Raw genomic sequence first — 26783 nt, 5'->3', positions numbered from 1 at the left:
AAAGGACAAATAGAGAACTTGCATATCTGTAGTGTGATAAATGGCTAACAGAAAAAGAGTTGTGATCTTATATTTTGAGAATATCCAAAATGTGTCAGAAATAATGTTTACAAATTGCATTGCAGAAGTATGAGCCCTTTGTAGATATGTGAAGAGTTCCTGCCAGATGTAGGACTGCAGGCCTGCCACTTTGCTCTGACCATTGACCTCCATGTGAAGTAATGTCAGTAATAGGTAGCCAGGTGTACAAGTCCATAACATAAGAGCCTGAAGAAAAAGAGACGGATGCTCCCCGTTACCCTCATTTCTCAGATTCACTTCAAGGCTCTCTCCGCCGTCGCTTCTTATGGCGTCTCCTGGTGCCGGCGTCGAAGCAGGTGACCATCATGACGTTGGCCCTGCAGAGCTTGAGCCTGTTCTCCAGCCGGGCCGTCACCACTTCTAGGGCCTCCAGATGCTCCAGGGAGTCCACCTCGAAGGTCTGCCAAAGGTCGACTGGAGAAGGACGACAGCAGTTAGTAAGGTAAAGCAAACTAACAACTGGATTGTTGTACAGTATGTATGTAGACAATATTTACATTGAGAAATTTGCACTGTATACTTTGTGTGCAAAGGGAAAAAAAATAAAAGTAGTGTGCTATATAGGAAATTACAAAAAAACTAAATAATACTAATGATCGTAACGAGGATTCTGGATATTATCCCAGTGTTGGCCGCATGCTGCCCCCTGTTAAAATGCTGTAATATTACAAGCTCAATATTTACTTATTCGCCTAATCCTGCTGTTGCTACCCTTTATTAAAAAAAATAACTTTCTGTCTGGAAGAGTCTTTAACAAGTGTCAATTACAGCTCGGGAAACGTGATCAGACTGTAAAGCAATGTATGTATGCTGGTTAATTCAATATATTGAAGATACTACCATGGGCCCATACCATAATGAAGTAATTCATTGATCAAATACATAATTAATAATAATCATTAGTTGCAGCCCTAATTGATAGGTAGAGATTTTTTACGTTCTCTTCCTGAGCTTATCTTTTGTGACTTCACTTACTATTCATCTGTAGAATGTATAAAGAATATGGTACAGCAGCTTTATATTGATTTACTGTTGATTAATTATTATTTTGCACATTTATATGTTTGTATGAAGAGTCATTTGACTGACACTCTTGGTTCCACTTGGCGGGCTCCAGCATGAGGTGGTGTTTGGCCCGCTCTAGCTCTCTCCTCAGGGTGGTGTATTTGGCCCGGACCTCGGAGATCCTCTGCTGACGGTGCTCCAAAAACTTGAGCTTGGCACTGAAGCACGCAGGCCCCTGAAAACACACACACACACACACACACACACACACACACACAAACACAAACACACACTTGACTACTTTTATTCAGTGTTATAGGACAAATCATGAAAAGCTTGTATTTTAACAAATTTTCTACTAATGTTCTTAGTAAATATTAGCATCTGGTGTAATGGTAACACACTTTCTCTCTCTTTCTCACACACACACATGCACACATATTTTACTGTTTTTATTCATTGTTATATAGCACAAATTATGAAAAGCTCGTATTTTAAAACTTTTGCTACTGATGTTCTTAATAAATAATAGCATGTGGTGGATTTGCAACACATCCTCTTTCTCTCTCTCACACACACACACACACACACACACACGGTATTTTACTGGTTGGATGAACAGCCCCTCCCCACTGTCTCTCTCCACACACCCATAAACACTGTTAGGGCAGGGAGGACACCTCTGGGGAGTGAGACCAGACAGGTCTGTAGGCTTCTAAATAGAATGACTCTCTGATTATACTAACCTTATTACATTCCTATTACATGTAAGAGGCGCTTCCCCAGTTCATGCACATTTGAATTGGAGACAAAAGAAACTCCCTAAATCTCAAGCATGGAGTGCTGAACTATTGTATTTCAGTCGTTACCCCCCAAATGATGCTCCATGAGAAAAAAACTAACGTTTAAACAAAAATAAATGTGTGCTATTTACTTTAAAGTCTTCTATTACCTTTAGGCTTTTAGCAACATGTTGTGTTAGTTATACCCCCAGTGCCCTTCTTTGTTCTTGCTGCAGCGTTGACCCAATTTCCCCCCATGTGGTCATTAAAATTGTATCAAAGTTGCCGTCCCTGAGACTGGTGGAGGCGGGGAATATAATCCCATGAGGCCAGAGAGCTCTCGTCATGGGGACATTACGTCAGCCCATGCGCCACATTTTGTTTTTAAACCCATTTCAACTCCAAATGCAAGCTGGAATTTCTTTGTTTAACCTTTACTTACCAATTCACTGAGCATGCTTTTTCTCAGTAACATGCTGCTGCTACTCACACATGAAACTCGGCAGCTGCCCTGTGCACCCACAGTCTTTATTTGAGGCCACTGCAGTAGTTTAAGGGTGCTGTGATAGTGGGTGTTGCCAAAGTTATTTACTTTCCCACCCAGATTTTTCCAAACAAAGGCCACTATGGCCCCATGTTACCAAGATGAAACCACTATAGGAGCTGTGATTATAGGATTTTTAAAGCAAATCAGTGAATCACTTTAACCCTTGTTTTGTCCTCCCAGGTCAACGGGACATTTTTGTCCCTTTTTCAGACTTTCCACCTTACTGCAACTAGTGTTACCCTACTTTTTGGAATTTATGGTTAATAACCCTCATTTACATATAATTATACCTAATATTTGAGTTAAAAAAGCAGAAACAATGAATTATTTTGACTCATGGTTCAGATCAGAGGAACGTACTGATGAGTTTACTCAGGAATAAAAGTTATAACTTGTATTTGCAAAGTGCGTTGTATGGAATCCATTCAATTTTTTTTGTGGTAATTTGGTTAAAAAGAAACCCATATTTCAGATATAGACATTTTTTAACGGGTCAAATTTGACCCGAGGACAACAGGAGGGTTACATAACCATGTGCGGTTATATTCTTTGGCGTTCACATTGTGGATAGGTTAGTTTTATTCACTATGGCGTTAGCACTGTTACCAGGGTATGTGACTGAATATATAGATGGTTTAAACTATGCAGCAAATGTAATGAATGAAATGTTGATTGAGTGTATTTGTCAAAATGAAATAAAATGTGAAGCCCCCCCCCCTTCAAGCTACAGTTCATGCTTCAGACACTGCAGGTGTCTATTTAAGTTAATTAGGTAGTTTGGTTAGCACGCAAATTGCCCCTGTAGTAGATCCCTATATATTAGCTACAGTAGCTAATCCAGGGGGCTAATTTCTGTCCTTTGTTTGTGTCAGACTAAGTGATTTTTATAAAGATTTGAGAAGAGATATTTGCATCAGACCCAGCTTTCAGAAGACTTTCATTGCAAAATGACGTGGGCTTTTTTCCACACTTGATGCTGATATTATCAAAGGGGCTTTAGAGAGGTTGGGTGCAGATAAGTTCTACCAATGATGCTATTCCTGTTGTTTACAGAGGTTGATAAAGGTCATATTTTACATCATGCCCTTTAATAACCTCCTAAAAATCCAAATAACCCCAGCACCTGTTTGCCAGCACCTGCTCTTTTCTGCATCCTCTGCACATTGTCGATTTCATAGACCTTGATCTCGTAGGCTTCCGGGATTCCCCGATCCACCCAGCCAGACCGCGGACCACTAGCCGAGCGCCTCAGGGACTGCGTTGCATCATGGGAAAGACGGCGCTGGTGAGTACCTACAGCAGGGTGAGGCAGAGAGTGCAGTGAGATGCTGTCTCTCAACTTGTTTTCTTTCACCCATTTCTGAAACTTTCTACTGCATATACACAGTGTAACTTTGGGGATATTGATTTTTTTTAAGATACCTGAACTAACTATATTTAAGGTAGGCTTGCTTTTGGTTGACTTTTAATCTTGATGATTTTTGGGATGACCAACTGCCAGTACTGGCATAGAGAGAAGACACTGTTTGCTGTCAAACTATTTAATTTAATTAAAAAACTTGGCCCAAGATTTGCAATAGACAGTACATAGCATCAACTTAAAATCAGCAGATAATACTGTTTTGGTTCTGAGGACATGTATTTTTTACAAATGCATTGTACAGGTGCTAATGGGTCTACAAGTTGGCTAATAACTAATAAGTAAGCTGAAATTAGAGTATTCCTGAGCTGCTAGTGTTGTCAACATTCAACTCAAAAGCATCACACCTCACAGTGGGAGTAGATGTGGATGATAAATGAAGGCTGGTGTCCCTAAGTGGCCTTCAATGCCCAGGCCATGTGTTCTAATGGGGAACTGGGAAAACTGTTTGCCTGAGGGTAAACGAAGCTTGCCAGAGCGACTATATTATTCATATAAGTCAAGACACAAGACTCCATCTCTGTAAGTCTTTCTGCATTGACTCAGTTTGCCAGTACAAGAAAGCATAGTTTATGCTTATTGTCGCTGGGACATCAAGAATATGTTTTAACTCTAATAATATGGATACAGCTTTTATCAGAATGTTGATCACTTAAGGGGACACTAAAGGAGAAACTAAGAACGGACACAATTGAATCACCCAGTTAACAACAGAATATGCTTATGGACTTTAAGTTCATATGCTCATTCAGCAAAAGCTTGATCTCCTGTTTTTATTGTTCCATTAGTAGTGTGTTAACCATGCTTTAAGTCTATTACGTTTGTCAATGTACAATTATATTAGTATTTATACTAAGTATGCACACACACATCTTCCTAATTTACAGAACCCGCTTCATTTTCTGCACTGCTGCCTTTAGTACTGTAAGTGCTGTTGCTGGGTTCATATATTAATGATGTAACCTTCCTACCTAATTAAGCTTTGAATGACTGCATCCTACAGATGCGTGTCATCTCCAATTAGTGTCACATTAATATGTTATGTTATGATGGTGGAACCATTATTCATGACAGTGGTATGGTTGGAAATTGGTTGGAAATTGTATATTCTAGATTATGTATAGAGAAGAAATGACATGGCAGATTTATGCAAAAAAGTTTTACTGAACTGGATTGAAAATTCCAAAAGATTTACCACTAGACTTTTTCAAATGAGTTCTGACTCACTCAGTACTTTTCCCTGGACAATTTTAGGACTGCATATGATTGGATTTGGTGTGAATTTGCAAGCACACCATGGGGAGACTTTAGGTTCCAAATGAGTAGGAAGCAACTTGCACAACACTTGCTTTGTCTATTTTGTGGTGCAGGGAATATTATATGCCTCTTTAAAAAAAAACTTACGGACACACTTGTCACCCCTGCTTTCGGTTTAAGACACTTGTCTTGAGAAAAGGTCCTTGAGACCGAAACATCGACCGACCAAGTAAATCAAATGCAGAAGAGACAAGTGCGCAGGAATTTTCATTCTTTTTAAAATGAATACCGCAGGTTCAAAACATCAGATTACAAAAATCGTAACTTCAATACCATGCAACAATAACAAACAATTGACGAAAGTAAAAGTAAACATGGTATAGTACATCTAGGAGTTAATAATCATACTGTACTAAATTAATAAAATTAAGCAGTTATATCAGGAGAAGACAATACAATAGTGGTGTACAATTTAGAAAATGTCACAATTTGATTCAATATTGATTTTCGATTAAAAAACGATTCTCTATATGTGTATGTATATACATACATATATACAATATGTATGTATGTATGTATGTATGTCTGTTTGTATGTATTTACAGTGTGTACAGCATGTATGTACAGTATGTGTGTATGTAATGTGTGTACATAAATGTATGTATTTATGCATGTTTGTGTGTATGTATGTATGTATGTGTGTGTATGTATTTACAGTATGTATGTATGTAGGTGTGTGTATGTATTCACAGTTTCTATGTTTGTATGTATGTATTTACAGTATGTCTGTATATACAAACATACTGTACATACATACATACTGTAAATGCATTCATATAATGCATTTACAGTATGTATGTATGTACAGTATGTTTGTATGAATGTATGTATGTATTTACAGTATGTATGTATGTACAGTATGTATTTAGAGTATGTATGTACAGTATGTATGTATGTATATATATACATTCATAGCCATATTATTCATGTGGATTTGTTTTTTATTTGTTATTTTAACATCCTGTTACAATGTATGTGTATATTGTGTGTGATGTCTGTAAGCTACTGGGACCTTCATTTTATATCTATCAGCTATCTATCATGTGATTGCAGTAGACATACAATAAAAACAAAAAATAAAAAAACAATGAATATGAATCAATTTTTGGAATTCTATTAATCAATTTTGAATCGGTAGAGTTTGAATCGCAATTTGAATATGAATCAATTTGTTTGCACACCCCTAAAATATATTAATCATTTGAAATAGGTCATGGCCCAATGTGCATTCTAGCTTAAGACGTTTTTGAGACTACACTTGCAGAACTAACATCTGACACCAACAACACATGATGAGACTTCACACTTGGATGAGGTTCTGATCTTCATAAGTTCAGTTCATAAAAGGCCGGTAATTCCAGATGTTTTACCTGCGTTGCCTCGCCTCCGTGCTGATCGGCTGCTTCGAGCCACGCTGAGAAGAGAGCTGCTCCTGTTGCTTACAGAATCTTTGTTTGAGATGGTGCTGCCTGTGGCCTCGCTGTCCCTCACCATGCTATCATATCCACTGCTCACCATACTGTTCCTGTTAGAGAAGTTCAGAGATGTCTTCCCCATAGCGGGTGGCAAATCTCCACTTAACACACTGGTGGTATCACTTGCGTGCCCACTCAGGTGATCAGGCATGCGGGGAGCAGTCACCCGGCTGTATGGTGAGGGAAGTGTGGTCATTTGGTCCGGCCCATCTGAAGAGGTGCTGGAGGTTCTTTCCTTAAGGAGGTCTGATATCCGGCCATTGACAAACCCCTGGATGGCAGATTTTGTGGATGAACATGTGGAGCTCTGGCTCGGAGTCCGACTGATGGAGTGATAAGACATGGGAGGGGATGAGGAAAGAAAGGAGGATGTCCGCTCAAAGCTTACAGTTTTACTGTCTGGAGAAAGACTGGCACTGCGGTTGATGGACTGCTGCAGGCCTTTGTGGTGGAGACTGAGGTTCTTGATGCTGGGGACAGACAGTCGACGAACTTTGGGTCGGGCCATCTTAAGTTTGCCCACAGCAGAGAGCTTGGAATGGGTATGCCTAGCAGACTGAGTTACAGGATATTCAGAAAAATGATGACTCTGGTCGGACCGAGGATGCTTCCTTGGGCTCCTGCTAGCCCTTGGTAATATAAAATCTTCTTCATTGTTTTCTTTATATCTTCCCTGACAAGCCCCTGCAATACTTCCATTGGGGCTCCCCACAGAGTTCATGGAGGTGTTACTACTGCCTCTATCTAGAGTTGGGAAGTCCCTTGGCATTCTCCCAAGGGAATTAGTCCTGGTAGCCAGCTGTTCTAGTTTGGCACTAAAAAGCCTGCTACTATCCTCAATTGGTGACTTTGGCCTCCTACTCATATGATCCTGTTTCACCGTTACACCTGAGGTCTCCAACAACGATTCAACACTATTTCTAGGAGCACTACTAGCATGCTGTGTGTACTCTGTTCCATATTTCCTAGGAGAGGAGACATGGAGGCTTTGGTTCGCTGGGGAGTGCTGTCTGCCCTGCCTCCTCTCTAGAGTTACTCTTGGGCTACACATGGTGGATGATCTCAACCCCCTTGGGTCTCTGTGGTTGTCTGCCATGTGACCGCCATGGCAACTGTCCTGGTGGTTGGCATTTTGCCAGCCTCTAGGCAAACTACCTGTTTTAAAGGAAGCAGGGGCGGTATCCTGGCAACCAGGTGAAACACCAGTTCTCTTGGGAACATTCCCAACACGTCTGGAGACAATTTCTCTCTCCTCTGAGCCATTTGGAGTGTTAGTGGAATAAACATGCTCCCTGTCTCTAGGGTGGTTCTTGTCTGAATTTCTCAGTCTCTTTCCACACATTTTGTTTTCTGCAGTTTTATTGCAGAAAGCTGAATCTTCCATGACCATTTGGTTATGTGAACTTTGGCTAAAATGGAAATCAGATACTTTGTCAGGCTTTTTGGCATGTGTCTTAGACACAAAAGCCCCACTCCTCTTCTCAAGACCCATCGCATCTTCTGGACATTTCACATTATTCAGTCTGAGCTCAGACTGAGACTTGACTCCTGTTAAAGTGTCATGAAGACTTTCTTTTTCTTTTACCTCATCCAATTCACAATCAAAATCTGTATTAATCAGCATGGGATTTATAAATGAAGGCAAGAACCTCTTTTCCCTTCTGAATTGATACTGGGGCGTGTCAGGGCAAGCCCATGTAGCTACAGATTGAGCCAGAGAGCTTTTGTTTGTACTAGGCGAACCTGCGGCTATAGATTCTTCGCTGAAATTGCTGATTATCTGAATTGGCTGAGAGGTGGCAGAACCTTGCACATGTGCCTGTGATTGTGCAGTGTCTCTGATACAAATAATGTTTCCACCTGTCCTCCCTCTATCCACTGTCCCACTGATGGTCACCTCTTCCACCATAGAGAAGACAAGTTCATCTTGACCCTTCAGGTCCAGTGGCTGTTGAACAGTTACTGTGATAGTGGCCTTCATTTCCTTAACGTCCTCTACGGGGCGTTTAACCAAGACATCTCCAATTATAACACTCGTAGCCATGGAGTGAGAAGAGGAGCACGAGGACGTAGGAGATATGGGTGAGCTCTTGCCAACTGGTGAGGCCCTTTTGTCTCGTTTGAACCAATCAGCAGCTTCATTACTTTCCTGTTTACCTGTAGGCTGAAGTGCAGGGGAACTGGTAATGTTCATGCCCTGAGCATTCACATTAAAGTCCTGAGAAGAGAGCCTATCAACTGACTTACGAGTTCCATTTTTGGGCAGCTCAGAGCGACAGGTCCTGTTAAGACTGAGAGTTTGATTCAGCAGTTCCTCGTTTGAACTGGTTGCGCTGCACTCCTCACAGTCATACAGACCTGAATCCTCTCTCTGAAAACTGTCTCCAGGGAAGGCACCATCTGTTTGCTTTTCACCGATAGAGGTCTGTGGTGCCTCTGATGATTCGGTGTCTGTCTGTTTGCCTGTTTCGTTCTGGGGTTGTGATTTGGCTGTGATAATGTTAACAGAAGGGCCTTTTAGGGAAGACTTGAGCATATCCATGGTTGCCTCACTTCCATCAATACAGCCCAAACGCTCCTGAAGCTCAGCAAATGTGTCACATTTAAGACAGTCCCTCCCTGGCTGCTTGATGTCTGCTTTCAACACTTCAACATTCCCTTGAACAGTTTCCTCGTTCTTCTCTCCCTGCAGCTGAGGTATTCTCAGAAGCTCCTGGAGCAGAGCGGTAAACTCTGGGTCATCCATGTCAGCCTTGTTTGGATGCAAAGAGGGTATGATGGGCACAAATTCAGGTTGTGCCATTCTTGAGGTTACTTTGGGCTGGAACAAGCCATTTGAGTCTATTTGGATGACTGTGTCACAGGACTGGTCACTACTGGAACGCTCATCCAGTTCACCACGCAAACGGAAGCGAGGGATGTCGACATCTACCTCATCAGTGGAGTGGAACGCCCGCAGGGACAAAGATGGAGGCCCTCTCTTTTCTTTAGTCAAACTCCTCCCGCAAGGAGAACATGAAGTTGACTGCTGTTGGATAAAGAGGAATTGCGGAGTTAGTTCTAGAAGTGGGCTATCCAAAACATAGCTCACCAAATAAATCATTTGGGTGCATTGGAAGCAATCCCTGTCACGTCCCTTCCTTTACAAAAAGGGAACCATTAAAAGGTGGTAAATTGTTAAAAAGACATTACAATACATGTACGGTACCTTTGTCCTTTTCTGCGTCCCGCGGATCCGAGAAGCCATCTGGATCGTAGATAAGGTCTCTTGAATGTGCGTCAGTGAATCATCAACCTGGGCGATCACTGTGGTATGGCAGTTTACATGACCCAAGGCCTCTCGAAGGAGCATAGTCAACTTACTACCCCTATGCAGAGACAGTGAAAATATCCATACAAACATAATGCATTAGTCATTTTACTCTCTAAGCAGCTACTGTAAGTCTGTCAATTTCCTAATTTTACTGTAATGTAGTTGTAGTCATTCCATTTTAAGGCAGTCTGACTTCTTTTTGAAAGCAAGTTACAGGTAAGAAGTCCGCTCAATATCAAAATAATAATGCAGATCACTCCATACCAATGTATGTCAACAGGTTTACAAGTTACATTCTTACTTGCTGTGGGGGGTTTTATGTCCACTTAGTAGAGACACGACAACAGGGCCCAGTTCAGAATAAGGAGGTTTATTCGTGGTCATACCCCTTATACCACTACACACATCTATCATGGTCAACTTAGTGGGTCCACGTGAACCTAGGATGAAAGTCAGAGAGCAGAGCAGAGTGTAAATGCAAAAAGCTTAGCCTGTTTTCAAATACACAAATAAAGAATATGTATAATGTATAAATAGTATGTATTATAATAATGTATATAAACTGCATTACTTAGCTTTCAAATTACAAAGTTTACCAGGGACAAACCACCCTGGCAATTGATAGTTCATTCCAACCTTTGCCAATGGTGCTGCTCTCTGTCCGAGGGGGCTGGATGTGGAGAGTGAAGAACATTATGGAGCTGTGGGACAGGTACGTAACAAAGTCACTATGCCGACGCGCTGCAATGGCCGCGTCCAGGAGGGAAGCAGCCCGCTCAGCAGTGGGGGCCTTCACCCGGTTGTGGTTACGTAGCTGGAGGGAGTGGAGATAATAGTGATAACATTTAATGTAGAATTTTCCCATATACAACTAAATTTAAAACATTTACTTTTACATAATGTTTTGTATTACCTGCTCAATTTAAACAGTATAGGAGTGATTTTCTTAATATTCAATGAAGAAACAGACAGAAATGCACACCTACAGTAGTGAGGTGCTGGCTTGCAATTGTGCTGCACAATTATAATGCACGCAATATAATCTTTTATGCAATCTAATAGGCTTCACTCACTTCCAATAGTATCTTCGCACATACAGTGTAGACCATTAGCCAAATTAAATAAATCTAAATAAACATAACCGTTAATCCTATCATATCAAGAAGGCAAAGTCTAAAATCTAACTTAGAGGTAAACCAAACAAGAATTCTAAAACAGTATTTGTGATATTACTGACATCTCCTACTGAAACCCAATGAGCAATTCATTTGCTTTGTGGAAAATAAAAATAACTGGGCAGGTTCTCTAGTAATATGGCTTCATTTTCTGGTTTACAGCTGTTAAAACTACTGTAATATAACACGTGTGAATTATTGAGCCTTTGATGCATTGCCAGTGAAGCAGAGCCAACAAATTTTCACTTGTCAGCAACAAAAGATAGCCTTGGCTCTCTGGATTTCACGTTTAAAAAAATGGAAATGCACCTAACAATGATGATGATAAAAAATGTGCAAACAATAACTGAATAGACCAACATCTGGGTCAATGGACCCTTTTGTGCTTGACAGAGCAACAGACAGACTGAGAGAGACGCAGAAAAGTAGCAATATCAATAAACAAGCCCCTTTGTTTATAAAGAAACATATTTTTCTTCTACCTGTATCCCATAGACGGGGTCCTCTTGGAGTCTAATATGGGCTTTTGGGCTGTCCTGGACACTGCCTAATGAGGGGACGACCTCCCCCAGCAGATCCCTCAGCGTGTCCTCCTCTCCGCAGCAGAGCTCTACAGCCGACACTGACACAGACAGATCGGTCCAGGTCTTCTCTCTCCGCCGCTCGATGGCACTGTACAGCCAGGAGATGGCACAGGGAACCAGCCCGAGCTTCTGGATGCTATCACTGCTCCCCACCATGCTGGACCAGGAGCCTGGGGCAGACAACAGAGCACACTTATGTATGCATGCTACATACAGACACACAAACATATAACACATACACATGCACGTGCTAGCCTTTAAACACGTGGGCACTCCCATACACTTTGAGAACCACAGTTGGTCTGTCCACCACTTTAGTCCAGACTAAAATATCTCAACTAATTATGTACAGATATTTCTGGTCTTTAGAGGCTGAATTGTACAAACTTTTATCCACTGGCTTTTTCATCTAGTGTCATCACCGTGTCAAATTTCTATTTGTCTAACTATTTTTTGGTTTGTGACCAAATACCTGCAAAAGTGATGACATGCGTTAACTCAGCTGTACGTTGTGCTAACAAGCAAATGTTAGCACGCCAAAATGCTAAACTAAAATTGTGAACATGGTAAACACACCTGCCAAACATTAGCATATTATGTTAGCACTGTCATTGTGAGTTAGCTGCTCACGCAAATGTAACCCTTTTGCTCAAAATGCCACTGGGTGTTTGTTTCAATTATTCAGTGAGGCCTACTTAGGTGTGTAATATTAGCTAACAATTTATTATAAGATATTTAGCATGTAGTGTGGCTGTTTCCAGGGCTTAGCGCTTCCCAGGATGGATGTGCTTGGTTTATAGAAATCCAAACAAGCCAGAGCGTTTTTTTCCCATATTCAATTCATGCTAAGGGAAAGTGGTATCATGGAAGTGCACTAGCCTACACTTATCACAAGATATGATACGATACAAACTCCCAAAAATGCTAAAACAAAGATGAAGCAAATTTACACAAACACACCCAAAAACACTTTTAGATTTTCTCTTGGACTGGTGCCATACTGCAAAGTCCAAGTGCACTTTTGCCTCACATCAGTTTTGAGTTATGGGCCTGTTTTACCATCTCTTATCTTATCCAAACTCTAATTGAATGAGAATAAGAGAATTGGTTTACTCCAATTAAAGGCCAAGCTGCCTGCCGTTATTCAGAGAGAATAGTATTCTGTAGTGGAGATTGATATCCTCTGGCTGTGGGCCACATGTAGTTTGTATTGGCCAACTAATTCAATCAGATTTACGGAGAGTGGCGTCATGTGAAAAAGCATCTCCAAGGAGACCCTGTCCTTAGCCTGTGTGTGTGTGTGTGTGTGTGTGTACGTGCGTGCGTGCATGCGACCATGCGCACGCACACGTGCACCGCAAATCTATTAAACCCCTCTACTGACGCTAAGTGCAGGGTTCCATCTCTCTAATAGCAACGTATTACAGTCCATTTAGTTTACAGTCCCCTCTGAGCTCAGCGCTTCGGCAAAATAGAATAAACTATTGGTCTTTTTGTTCAGTATGCTGAAATGTCTATCAGGCAAAACGGGAAGCATATGCGTTGCATAATTGATGACCAGGCTGTTATTTACAAAATAACAGGTAGACAGGTTATGAGAAGGAGAAAGTTAAAATGGCAGCACTTTTCTGTCACTATTGTGGTAAAGTTGAAGACAGAGAAAGACCAATGGAGCAGGAGACACAGGAAAAGAGAGACAGAGAAAGAAAATGGAGACAGATAGTGATAAAGAAAGAGTGAATGATAGCAGGAGTGGGATAGAGAAGCAGGAGAAGGGGAGGGGGGTGGATGGCCCCTGAGCATGCATAAAAGCATCCCACTCTCATCTTAAGATTTTAACCTGTGGCCTCTCAAACCAACCGATTACTCACCCACATCAGCACATCCCAAAGCCAGAACACATCCATCGCTGCCGCTGAGCACACAGCGGATGACATCAGCCAAGACGCCTGCACACACCTCAGCCTGGTCGGGAAGAACAAAGGACATAGGAAAGGAGCATCTTATGATTCATCTCCGTACTGAAATAGAACATCCAATGAAACGAAATAACTAACGTGCATACTCGTTCTGTAGATTCCCTTTGGCTCAGATAATATAAGCAGAGCCTGGAGAAGGTTGAATATAATTGAAGGACTGTGTAATTGTGGTGGCTATCCAGGCCCTATCAGTTTTCAGGTCATCAGACAGAGAAAGCAAACCAACCATGGTGTGTAGTGTACAGAGCAAAAAATATGCATGAATACTTAGAAAACACAGAAAGTGCCACACAAATGTGACTCTATCAAAGTTTCTGTCAATGTCACAAATGGAAATATTTAGAACCATATTCAAATTATGTTCATTAGTAATCAGCATGAAGGAACCAACCTGGCTTGACTCCTGCGGATAGGCAGAGTCAAAGTTGAAGGTCTTCAGGAGACTTTTGCCCTCTCTGCCTAGTGTCATTGTAGTGTGTGGTTGGCTTTTGCTGACTGGTTCCATTATGGTCACTCTTTTCTTGGACGAGTCAATCCGGAGACCAGGTGGTCGGGCTTGGCCCTCTGACAGCGTTGGGCTCACCCTCAGCACAACTTTGACCTGTACACCAAAAAAGATGGAAGCATGTTGCAAATTACAGTATGTGATTAACTGTTCAATACCAAATAATAAATAAATAAATAAATGTGATTGTACTGTAGCTACATGGCTCTAGGGACCCATCAATGTCAGTCTGTCTGTCCAGTCTGAAATATCTTGCCAAGCAATTTAATACACACTTTTATGGTCTCCAAATTATAAATTTGAATATCTTAGTTCAACCAGTAGCTTTTTTTCTAAAACTTACAGCTTATTAAATTCCATCAGCTTTAACTGTACCCTACTTACTGAGTTTAGAGATAGTTAGTCAATGTTACCATGCTAACATACTAAAATAACATGGCAAACATGGATACATCCGCTAAAGCATCAGCATGTAAGCATTATCAATGGTGAGCATGTTAGCATGCTAACGTTAGCATTAAGCTCAAAGCACCACTGTTCCTACGTACAGCCTTGCAGAGCGGCTAGCATGGATGTGACTCTTGAATATAGGTTTTCTTGTAATTTGTGTTTAACTGACCTAATGTTGTAAGGCATGGATATCATAATAAAAGCCCTATGAATTATGCTAAGAAAGATACGTCGAAAATGTCTAGTTTAAAGCTATCCTGTTAACCCGCATACTACTAGCATACTAGTGCAGTCAGCTAATGCTAAGTCTAGAGCAGCTACAGGCTGAAAGATAAAACGTCTTTTACAAGTGTTAAGTGTACACCACCATTTTACTTGCCCTTTGGTACACTGTATAATTACAGAGAATGGCAAAACATTTTAAACTGAGACACCTCGAGTAGAAATGTCCTTATTTATTAAAGGGAAGGTATGAGTCGGTGCTTTTACAGAGCCACATGTATGTAAGTGATTTCAGAAGAAGCCTAGGATCTACAGCAAAGAATGTAAGCGGCATATAAGTTTATGTTTTGACAATAAAAACCAACAGCAAATGGAAACTTATATAAAAAAAGAATGAGTGTCAAAACAGGAAGATTCAAAAATATCTTCAAGTCAAATTCAACAAGTTGTTGGGTCAACCTCTGGCTTACCCAGTAGTAGAGCCTGCCCCCCATGTAGACTGAGTCCTTGGCAGCCCAACCTGCTGCCCTTCGCTGCCTGTCATCCCCTCTCTCTCCCCCATTTCCTTTCTATCCACGGTTGCTGTCCGATACAGTAAAAAGCCCCAAAAAATATTCAATTAACCCTCATGTTATTTTCCTGCCAACCTGCAAATTTTTGTTTTTCTGATTTAAATTTAAAATGAAAAACCCTTTATTACGCTTATGGTCGTCTTTTTCTAACCTTTTGTGTCTTTCCCCGATGATTTTCTTTCTTCACTTCAATTTTTTTTTTTTGCCTTTTAGAACATTCGTGGGTTTTCCCCTAAATTTTTAAAGCATTTGTTTTTTACATTTTTCACATTTTTCACATTTTTTTACATTAGTTTATATTTTAGTCACTTTTATTGACATTTTTATTTTTATTTTTTATTTAACATTTGTCACACCCAAATTCTTTTATCAATTCTTTTTTCTCTCCAAATGCTATAAAATTGACAAAAACACCCAAATTCAATGAAAGTAGCAAACTAATTATTTATTTTACTTGTGAGGAGCGTTGTTGGTAACCATCCACGTTACTTTTTGGACAATTTGTTTGAAAGAAACCCAAAGTTATGATATAGAAACTTTGTGGAAAGGGGTCAAATTTGACCCAAAGACAAAAGGAGGGTTTAATAAATTCAGCAAGTTTTAACCATCATTGAGTCTAACCTGAAATCCAAAGAAAAAACATTTTGAGTGTTAAAAATTTGAAATATAATATGCCACAAAATCTTCTTATTGGTTGTGAAAAGCTGCCTCTAAGGCTGTCAGTTACAGTTCTTTTTATGAATTGCTTTTGTTTATCTGACATCAGTCGGACATCAATGGAAGTAATTGTCCGACTTCAGCTCTGAGCCCAATGCTGCCCAGCCATCAGATGCTAAGACACTATTTTATACAACGAACAGTATGTTGGAGGAAACCTAAGTTGAAAAAGCGACGCCTGGGCAGAACAAAGTAGTAGTGTCACAAAAATAATTGAACATTGGGATTGAGATCTAAAAATAGTGTACTATGATGTTTCCAACTAACATCACTTCACTGACATTTTGTACCCTTAAATATATCTTTTCTTTTGCTTCATAACCCACAACTGATTTGTAAAACATACAAAAATGGGCTGCATGATGTTTTATATTGAATTGAGATAAAAACACATTTTCCTTAGGCTGCAGCAGCCAGTTGATCCACTTAAAGCCATACATGCACTTCCAGCTGCATGGCTATGCATACCTCCTGCTATATTTCCGCATGTCATTACATCAATTCCTTAATCCAGTCCTTCGGATTTAGAGGCTTTACGGCCCTAAATTAAGTTAGATCCTGAATCTGACAGCCATTGAACAAGGCTCATAGGTCTTAGTCTGCAGGAAGACAAGGCAACATTTACCTCACAAAAGACAATAAGCTCTATTAAGAGTCTAATAAACCAATTATAAAGTCATTTTAAATCAGGGTTCAGGTCTGCAAGATTGCAAACAGTCCTATGCAATATAAACCCAAGTCAGGACTGCAATTCACCACAATGACATCATCCGCCATTGCCAATTTGAATATCTGAAAACCATATTCCATCTGCCACATGAGTTTGCCAGTAATTCTGAAGGATATTTTTCCTCTTCCCTAATCATAATTGTAATACCTTATGCAAGAAGTGGCTCCATAACCCTATTGAACATGTGTCAAATAAAATTTATGAGGGTTAAATTATTCAAAAGACCCATTTACAAGTGGAGAAAATCCTCCTCCGCTCTCACACACGTATATATTCCTGCACGCAGAGGCACACAGAGCAGAGCTGAGTGCTTGGGCAGGTGTGTCTGGCCGTGGGGTCTATCTGAGCCCTTATCTGTAACTCTAGACTAAACCCAAGAGTCCATCTATCTGAGACAGGGGGAGGGCAGGCAGCCATATTGATCTCCCCAGTTTTTCCCAGAGGAGGTGAGTGGAGGGGAGGGGAAGAGCAAGATGGAGACATTACCACCACATTACAGTGTATCCTAAAGAAGGCGTGATACAGGATCTCCTCCAAATTGACTGTGATCTCCTTACTCAGGGTTGGGGTAAACACTTCCAAGATGGTGGTTGGGGGCAACAATGGTTATACATCCTTTTTAAAGATACACCACCAATCCCGCTCTATTCCATGTATTTTCATAGGGGTTGAGGCATAGACTTTATAAGTGAAGTCAAAGCCATCTGCATATACTGCAGCCCCCCGGATGGCTGGCAGCAGTATTGGTCATAAACCCCGCCCCCTTCATGTCAGCAAATGGGACATGGGCCAAACTAAAATAAATGTTTCACCAAAGATGGTTTCAGTCATTTTACGTACTTCTTAAAATGCTAATGTTTGTCCAAGTGTTAATTTTTGTGATTAGTTTTGCAATGTGAAAATACACAATACATGGAATAGGTGGCCCAGGGATCACAGGATGTTCATCAAGTCAATGTCATTGTCTTCTGGTACTACTGTACATGTACAGCTGTCTTAGAAGAAATTTTAACCAAGATAGATGTTGGGAGACCTATTTTAAATATTCTATTTGAATTAATATGGAATGTATGTGTATCACGTAAAGCATTCAGTAGATTATGACACAAGTTATAGCCAAAAACAGGTTGTGTGCCTCTTCTATTATTGAGCATGTGGTGTGTTTTTTCATGCAGCTGTCCTGCGCTGATTTATGTGATGGTCTACAAAGAGCTGCACAGAGCCAAGAGTTCAAATGTGTTGAACTCTGAACCTGATCTTTGTGAGTCCAGCTAATGGCTGAAGGCGACTACTTGTGCCGTAATTAAAGATGAAACCTAAATGAATAGTATGTGTGAACACAACTAGTAAATCATAATTTATTATAGAGACCAAACTAAAAAAAACTGTTGTGGGATTAAATATTAGCCTTTAGTTTAAGCTTTCAGGTTTGGTATCGAAACGCTGTTTGAGTCATAGTTGTGGGGATGTCGGGGCGGCTGTGGCTCAGTGGTAGAGCGGTTGTCTTCCAATTGGAAGGTAGGGGGTTCAATCCCTGGCCCTGCAGTCCCATGTCGAAGTGTCCTTGGGCAAGACACTGAACCCCAAGTTGCTGCGCATCGGAGTGTGAATGTGTGTGAGTGTTTATCTGATGAGCAGGTGGCACCTTGTATGGCAGCCTCGGCCACAGTGTATGAATGTGTGTGAATGGTGAATGTATCCTGTATGATGTAAAAGCGCTTTGAATAGTTGTCAAGACTAGAAAAGCGCTATATAAATACAGCACATTTACATGTAAATACAGTTAGCAATGCTAATGTTGTACCCTAGAGCTATGGAAAAAGTCACTTCACCTGAAAAACAATTTATGAATAGTTTTAACATCTAGCAAATAGCTAAAATATTGTAAAAACAAAAAAAGGAATAGTTTGAAATTTGCTTTCTTGCTGAGAGTTGGAGGACAAGACCAATATGAACTTCAATGTGTGTACAGTATAAAGCTAGAGACAGTGGGTGTTAGCTTAGCATAAAGACTAAAGTCAGGAGAACTAGCTAACCTCCATTTGTCCAACGTTCAAATACAAATACACCAACCAACACCTTTTTAATAATAAACACAATTATATTTTGTAATCCATATATATCAAAATGTAAGAACATGAGCAAGAACATGAATGTGTATTTCCCAGTTAGCCTCATAGACATAATAATCTTTATTATGTCAATGGTTAGCCTCCACTGGGAAGCTGATGGTAGTTTAGCTAACTGCTAATTTGGCTAACTGCTAGCTGACAGCTTCATTCAGTCTAAAATAATGTTAACTCTAAGCTAAGCTAAGCACTGGGAAAAGCAGGCTACAACTATATTAAGACTTTACATTAATAACTATAAAGACAAATATTGATTAATTGTTTTAAATGAGCACAAGTAAAGTAGAAGTGATGTAACAGCTGTTATATTTTTTAATGGATATTTTCAGGTTTTATTTTTTAAAGTTACATGCTGTCCCAGCTAGCGGTTAGCCAAATTAGCTGTTAGCTAAACTAACACTAAGGTTCCCGGTTGAGGCTAATGGCAGACCGTTACAGCTACGGGCATTGATCAGATTGTGCAGTGTTGTAAATCTTCGAAATAGGATTATCATCTGCGCATGCGCGAACATTTTGCGCAGGACGGATAGTGCAGGAAGCACAGATCGGGTACCGACAACAGCCACCAAAGTGCAGCAACCCCGCCGCTGTCGCTGCTACGTCCCCCAGATCGTCGGTCTGATTGGTTAAAGGACTATCCAATTGCACCCAGAGTCATTTGAGCGGTGTCCGTTGGTGACGTCACATTGAAAAAGAGCCGTAAATGAACCACTCTCAGTTAAAACTGAGAAGGGTCCGTTGTCAACCAGACTAACTACATTGACCATTTACTTTCTTTTTATGGGTGCTTACAATTAATCATTCACCCAATTTTAATTAGTAGTAGTTGGAAAGAAAATGCTGGAATTATTACCAAACTGCCCCCCAACAAAAGAAAAGTCTGGCTCTACTGTACTGGAACGTAAAGCCCATTGGTCTACCTTGCCAACACCAGGGGAGTCTTTGGTCCTAGTAGCAGCTTGAAACAGGCAGGAAGGGACAGGCAGCGGGGTTTTCTGGATCATCTCCCTGAAGCAGGTGGAGAAATGAGCGGGAGCTGGATCAGAAGCCTGGCCTTTTTTCCTCAACGTCAGATTGAGTTTCTCGGCTGCCCTACAGGGAAGAAGGAAGGTTGCATGTCATTTCACTGAAACTTGTGGTGTAACCAGTACAGAAATGCTGCAGAGAAAACATATTTTTGTTGCTGTTTGAATACAGATATATTTACCTGGCTAAAAGGGACATCGCAGCAGTGTTGGCGATGGTCACCACTCTGGATATGTGAGGGATCTTTGAGCTCGTCTGCACGGTCCCGGTGTCACCACATCCCAGCGCGGCATCATCTGCAGCCTGCCAGGGGAGAAACCTCATTATAAAAAATCCTAATCTGTAATTGCACACCAGCACCCACTCCAAAAGGGGCTATTAACATGGGAATTACTCTAGGGACAACTATCGGGTGCGTATGTCTAAGTAGGGCATCTAGGCTGAGATCACAGTGGGTTAAACATACACCATCAGTCATATGACGGCTCTGGCTTGCTGCATGTGTAGTGTGAGGAATAGTTTGCGATGGCTGTAGCAGTCTGACTTGAAAACATGACTCAGAATGGAGGAGGTGCAGTGAACATACTGTCACTGTTTTTGACACACACACTATCAGACAAGCAGCTTTATGTAAATCAAGACCAACACTTACTCAGCTGTAGCTCAAAGGCACGCGTTTCACACTCATTCACAAGTGTGCCCTATGTATGCAACATAGCCAATTCAGCATGCCTTTGGTACTCCTCAACATGAACATGCCAAGCCTCGCCATGGGCAACATGTTTGTAACAGTGCACTCATGTACTGTACCTCTCTCAAGCTCCACATCTCATCACTGTCTCAGCCTTTATTTAGGGCAAGATAACAAAGTCAGCTCAGTTATTTTATTTTAATAATGTCTAACCATAAACCGCCAATTAGTGCCAGGAGTCGTTGGTTTGAAAGATGATTGGGAGAAGAACAGACACAGGGCTAAGTAAATGTATGTAGCCAAAGGTAAAATGGATACGTATAGACAGTCCACCGCTCCTCCTCTTGTCTTCTTGTTGACTCATGGCTTCTGTTGTAACCTTTTTTATGTTCACTTTCTCTCTCTCTCTGCTCTGATTTCTGTTTCTGCATTTGCTCTCAAAAAGTCTTTCATTATCTCTTTCTTCCTCTCCCGCCCTCTATTCCATCTCTTTAAATGGTCATTTCTCTCCAGTCCTTTCTGCTGCCTCCCATCTTAAACACTTCTTCCACTCTCTTCTTCTGCAATCCATTTTTCCTCCACCCTTCTGTTTGTCTCCTCTCGCTTTACTCTCCTTCTTCCACTTTCACTCATAATGGTTCACCTCACCCACATACAGTAAACCTGTATTGGTCTGCTCTCATAGCAGACCCACCTGGCTAACTCCTCTGGAGCCCAGGACAGTTTCATTTGGGTAAAATGTTGCATTGTTATCATCAAATATGATTAGCAAAGTCGATAAAAAATAATAGTGCAACATAATATTGCTCTCAAGGCTTTGTGGTCCGATAGACCACATAATGATTTGAACTTTGGCAGCTTTACCACTTGAAATTCCTCATACTTTATACAATATTCTTATTTGTAGCTTGCGACAGTCAGACAGAGATTTGATCAGCTAGCTAATTAAGCTAAGGCTAGCTCCATGAGTTGGACAAAAATCCCTTTGGCTGTCAAATATTTCAAGAGGACTCATTAAAACGAGAATTATTGTAAAAGGAGTCTTAAATATGCACATGATGGCAATATACTGTACATTATATAATGCTAAAAAATTAAGCTAAAGCTAAATATGCCAGGGACAAAGTACACAGTTGAGGATCCATGTATAAGACAGACATTTTAGAAATTTTATAAAAAACATTAGTCTTGTATTACAGTGTAGAGCTAGTGATAGTATGATAATGAAAAATTAAGATTTAACTGATTTTTTAAATACTACAAGAGTTTTAAGAGAAGGGCATTAACTGATGTGTTGGCTAATGTAACATGACCACAGATAATGAGTTTGGCTGGGTTTCATGGGGTGTAAACTTCCCCAAATCCAATAAACTGCATAATGTTAGCCCATAATCTGACCAGACCCAGACCCATATTGAGGCTACTCTATGCCTAAAATGTGATCATATCAGTTTGTATGGAATGTATATATGTATTTCCAAATTCTCATAACAGTATTTTGTATTTTATTTTGATACATTTGATTAGCGAGGATTGTCCATATGGATCAAAAGTAAAAGCCACCAAAGTTAAAACACCAACACTATCTAACTATATACAACATCTAAAACCCCCTCACTCACCTTGTACAGGTTTAACAACCTTTCATTGGGGACTTGGGGGAGGGCAGGCTCAGTGGTGTGGCTTCCATCACGGTAATGCACATTTCACCAGTCGCCCGGTTAAATATGACCATCCCCCTATTGATCACAAGTGCTTTTTGACTGGCTGGCTTTTATGACAGGGGTAAATCATGACCCAATTCCATTCCATTAGCAAAAGTACTTTTAAACAACGTCCTCACCCATAGGATCTAAATAGGCTCCGATAAGGCACAATGAATCATTGCTGAGTTGACACGTGCACCCGTAAAGACGTACTTTACCCACATAGCTCATTAAAAGGGGAACGCTCACTATGGGATGTGTTACGTGTGATATAGTGGTATGAGAAGGCTTTTAGGGGTACCTTATGGTTAGGGTGCATGGTGATACCATCAGGATACGCAGATTTAGAAGCGACCAGCTGCTGCTGCTCCTCCACCCAGCGGTCCATATTGGGGTTGGGGAGCTTGGGCCCCCTCCGTCTGAGGGTTTGAGGGGTCCTCTGTGGCGTCCTGGGGCTTCTTGGGCTGTGAGGACTGTGGGTGCGACTGTGTGGTTGATGCACAGCTGTGGCAGCATCCCTCGGAGCTCTGTCTCCATGCTTTGTCTCACTTTGTCCCAGCAGTGTGCCAGTGCTAAAGCTGGGTTCAAAGGGAGGCTTTGCTAACGACTGACCCCTGCTCAGAGCCAAGTGGACCGCCTCTTGTTTGAGTTGGTTCAGGTTCACGCCACAGGCTTCACACTCGCCCGGCTCCCTTTCTCTCTCCCTGGAGTCGTTGGTGGACCGACTATGGACGCGAAGGTTGTCGTGAAGAAACGCAGACAGGTCACCAGAGTCCTGCAAAATAATTTTTTTTAAAGTGAAAAAGTAGAAGAAAAATCTTTGCATTTAACAAATGGCAAACAAACTGAGATGTTAGGGGCTTGAAAATGTGTTTGAGACAAACATAATGGGATCAGAGGTTCAGCACAAGCTGCTGGCAAATACAGCTAATTTGCTGTGTGTGATTTCTGGCTAGAAAACTATTTACATGATTGACTCATGGGAAGGCACTGCAAACACTCCCAGCACTTAGCAAAGTAATCATTGAGTCAGTAGTATTGAATAATACTACTCCTGGCATCTTTAAAAGTCAGTAAGCAAAACAAAAGAAATACTCTATCTGGATGACAAAAACAAAATTCTGACAAGAGGTCTGAAAAAGTTGGATCATACTATCTAAAAAAATAAACATCAAACCATAATCTTGCTTTTCATCCCGACAAAGACACTCTCGTGTCACATCCTGTCTGGTCTGCCCTTGACACCTACAAAACCTCCAACACCCTCCCTCCCCCCGCCATGCCCATCCATTATCACATTGCTAGTGATCCATATTCTGCCGGAGTACATTAGGAATTCTCATTAATGTAAAACAAAGTCACTGACAACTCAAAAAGAACTATAACATCACAGATTAAATGGATATCTTCTATAAATCTCCATATCCAGGGCAATTCAGCCACATGCATGCCCTGTTATTGTCTTTATTCTACATCCAATTGACAAAATAAACAAATTCTACCACCAGCATATTTCTGTTTCAGGTTTGGGTGTGTTGCATTTATCATATAGAAAAGATAACAGATATATAAAGGATGAAATGTGCTCTTGAAGCCAAATGGGCAACTCAACTTTCCATCTCAGCCAGATTGCAAGCCCATCTGAAAAAAAGATGACATCACAGAGCCACGATGCTTTTGAAAAACCCTGCTCGGATCAATAAACCTGCAAGGAGCTATGGCTGGCTTATCAGATTTCTTCTGACCATGTATACGGCCACAAGATACCATCTCTCTCCTGCTCACAATGTGTACCGCGCTGGCCTGTGGTCTCTCCAAACACATGACCCCACTGCAGCTGTGTCCCATCCCACTTAAGAGGACAAAAATAAATAGTCTTCCCTCAATGGACAAGACTGTGGAGATGACACAGGGATGTCGAGATGAAATATTCATGGCCATTTGGAACCACTCACGCAGCAGTGGCACTGGTTTACTTTGTCGATTGGAGTGTTTGATGGATGTTAGTGGTGACAAATGTACAGATGGATGAAGAAATGCATGTGTGCATTCCTCCCGGAGTCAGCACTGTAAAGACTGATGTGCCCTTATGAATATTAAAACACTTTCTAATTGACTTAAACATACAGCACTTCAGAAACAAAGTCTATGTGTGCATGATTATGTCAGGGCTGCGAATCGTGATTATTTTCATTATTGCTCAAGTAATCGGATAATCCCTGAAAAAAAGAACGAAAAAAAGTCCATTACAATTTCCCTGAGCCCACATTCACATTGCTTGCTTTGTATATCCTATACTCCACAACCTAAAGATTGAGAATTCACTGGCATAGCAGACTAAAAAAATAGCAAATCTTATTTATTTACATTTAAGAGCTGGAACCAGTCAATTAAAAAATAAAACTGCTCTATCACCCGACCAAAATTGCTGATAATTCATTTTAACATCAATCAACATGCAAACTAATCTTTACAATTTAGATTACATGTACATTAATCACAAAAAATAATGTATTGTGACTTGTTTCATGTTACTGGAATATTTGTTTACATGTATTGTTCAGTACGCTTACTCTATCACAGTTTATATTTATTGAAAATATGGGGGGGGGGGACCTTATGAATCCATTTATTTTAAGTTATTAAATATAGCCTAATACTTTAATATGCCATTAGTTGCATAAAGAATATCCAGTGGAATCCTTCTATAGCCCTATATAGACTTTATTATCTCTCAACTATTACCCTATACCACCACCTGCTGAAAGCTCCAGAGATGTGTACTTCAGGTTGTCTATGCCAATATTTGACCCTAGACACCATTTTAACACTTTCTTTTATTTCCTTATTAAGATTTCTATCTAAAAGTGAGCAGACTGCTTGCATCTCTTCCCCCCCCCCCCCCCCCCCCCCCCCCCCCCCCCCCCCCCCCCCCCCCCCCCCCCCCCCCCCCCCCCCCCCCCCCCCCCCCCCCCCCCCCCCCCCATCCTCGACCAGCTCCATCATCAGAGCCCCGTGGTCACTGACCTTGCAGGAGAAGTGATGGTGGACCGCCAGACTCAGAGCTTGTTTCTTGAGAGCAACAAGGGTCGCTGAGCACTTCTCACAGCACGCAACTTTCCGATCGGACCTCCCGTAGCCGGGATCGGCGGACATTGCGCCTCTGCGTATAGTCCCACTACCAGAGGACATAGTACTCCTAATGCGGTCTCCGATGGTGGACTTGTATGACGGGACAGCGTCCGTTCTCTGGCACATATTCCGATGTGGGTCGCCTCTGGATCCACCGGCACCCTCAGGAGTAGGGCGCTCCTTGGGTTCTTTCCCGGGAAAACTTGAATAAAATCCGGAGGGATCACTGTGATGGTGCACTTCTGAGCTCTGAGAAATAAATGATTATAAAAAGGATGTAGGCAGTGGGAAATTAGATGTCAATCGACGTGGACAACTGTAACCACACCCAAATGTGTTTTTGTCCGGCAGTGCAACATCTTATGAACTATAAAACTATATTAAGACAATGCAATATTTTATAAATGGTAACACATTGTGTTTATAAAGAATAAATCTGACTTACCCGGTGTGTTCCTCTCACCGAGGCAGGGAATCTCTCTCCTCCTCCTCCTCCTCCTCCTCCAGTCAGGAATGACATGACAACTTGTTAATATTTAAAAAGATATCCGAACAAAGGCAGGGTGCACCTTTAGTTAATTTTGCCAAAGCTCCGTGGATAAAAAGCAAAAATATTTCACTCATGGTAGGCTTAAATGCAAAATATGGCAAACTAAGAGGCTGGAGACACACTGTCTCAGAGGTGGAATGATGACAGTGGCACAGTGGAGAAGGAGTGAGCGCACTGAAGAGCACTTCAGGAGTCCACTTGGCTTTTTATTGTAACCTCCTCAGGGAGGCAGTAGTGTTCACAGACAGTCAAAAGGAACAGGCTGTTGAACCTTTTGGTGATGCATTCACTGAATTTCAAAACATAATTCCCAAGCAATCTCTGTCCTACATTACAGTTCCATAGGCCTATATGAAATGGAACATAGGCTACAACACAACTGCCATGATATTACTGTAGAAACTGTCCATTTTACATATGATTTCAATATTTCTGTTAGCCTTCTGAATGTTATATAGGCGTAGATTTCAGGGGGGATGCAGGGGATATGTCGCCCCCCCATATTTAGAAGAGATTTATCCCCACCAAAAAAGAAAAAGAAAGAAAGAACACACTCCCCGAAAGATCAAAAATGACCACTCAAGGGGCTCAAACATACATACATGTTACATGACATCTCTCCAAAAGTTGAATCTTTTCAACTTTATTACAGCAATGAAGGAAAAATATTAATTA

The 26783-nt window shown here is 41.1% G+C and overlaps 1 protein-coding gene across 3 annotated transcripts; it reads right to left on the bottom strand.

Moving 5' to 3' along the window:
* Positions 1-214: 214 nt before the first annotated feature.
* Positions 215-26291, bottom strand: kif26bb (kinesin family member 26Bb). 3 transcript variants are annotated; one of them, XM_034900418.1, is made up of 15 exons: positions 26004-26291; positions 25454-25807; positions 22728-23201; positions 20211-20332; positions 19924-20095; positions 14070-14279; positions 13571-13664; positions 11598-11869; positions 10577-10754; positions 10242-10380; positions 9836-9995; positions 6523-9655; positions 3539-3708; positions 1171-1321; positions 215-495 (listed from the first exon to the last, which is right to left on the bottom strand). In XM_034900418.1, the coding sequence occupies exons 1-15, from the start codon at positions 26076-26078 to the stop codon at positions 320-322; spliced, it is 5880 nt and encodes a 1959-aa protein (XP_034756309.1). In that variant the 5' UTR covers positions 26079-26291; the 3' UTR covers positions 215-319. The 3 variants fall into 3 exon arrangements, with proteins under 3 accessions (XP_034756309.1, XP_034756310.1, XP_034756311.1); XM_034900419.1 differs by having other exon boundaries at positions 3553-3708; XM_034900420.1 differs by lacking the exon at positions 3539-3708.
* Positions 26292-26783: the final 492 nt, after the last annotated feature.

Source organism: Etheostoma cragini, chromosome 18, assembly GCF_013103735.1.
Source record: "Etheostoma cragini isolate CJK2018 chromosome 18, CSU_Ecrag_1.0, whole genome shotgun sequence".
Lineage (NCBI taxonomy): Eukaryota > Metazoa > Chordata > Actinopteri > Perciformes > Percidae > Etheostoma > Etheostoma cragini.
This window is presented reverse-complemented; position numbering and strand designations above follow the sequence as displayed.

Bases quoted from the DNA above. Each gene is read 5' to 3' on its own strand.
- kif26bb (XM_034900418.1), bottom strand. From the start codon at position 26,078: ATGTCATTCCTGACTGGAGGAGGAGGAGGAGGAGGAGGAGAGAGATTC. The intron at 20,096-20,210 runs GTAAATATATCT...TCTTCCCTGTAG, and splicing joins GCGATGTCCCTTTTAGCCAG to GGCAGCCGAGAAACTCAATC. The intron at 1,322-3,538 runs GTGCTGGGGTTA...GTGTGTTTTCAG, and splicing joins GAGCAGGTGCTGGCAAACAG to GGGCCTGCGTGCTTCAGTGC.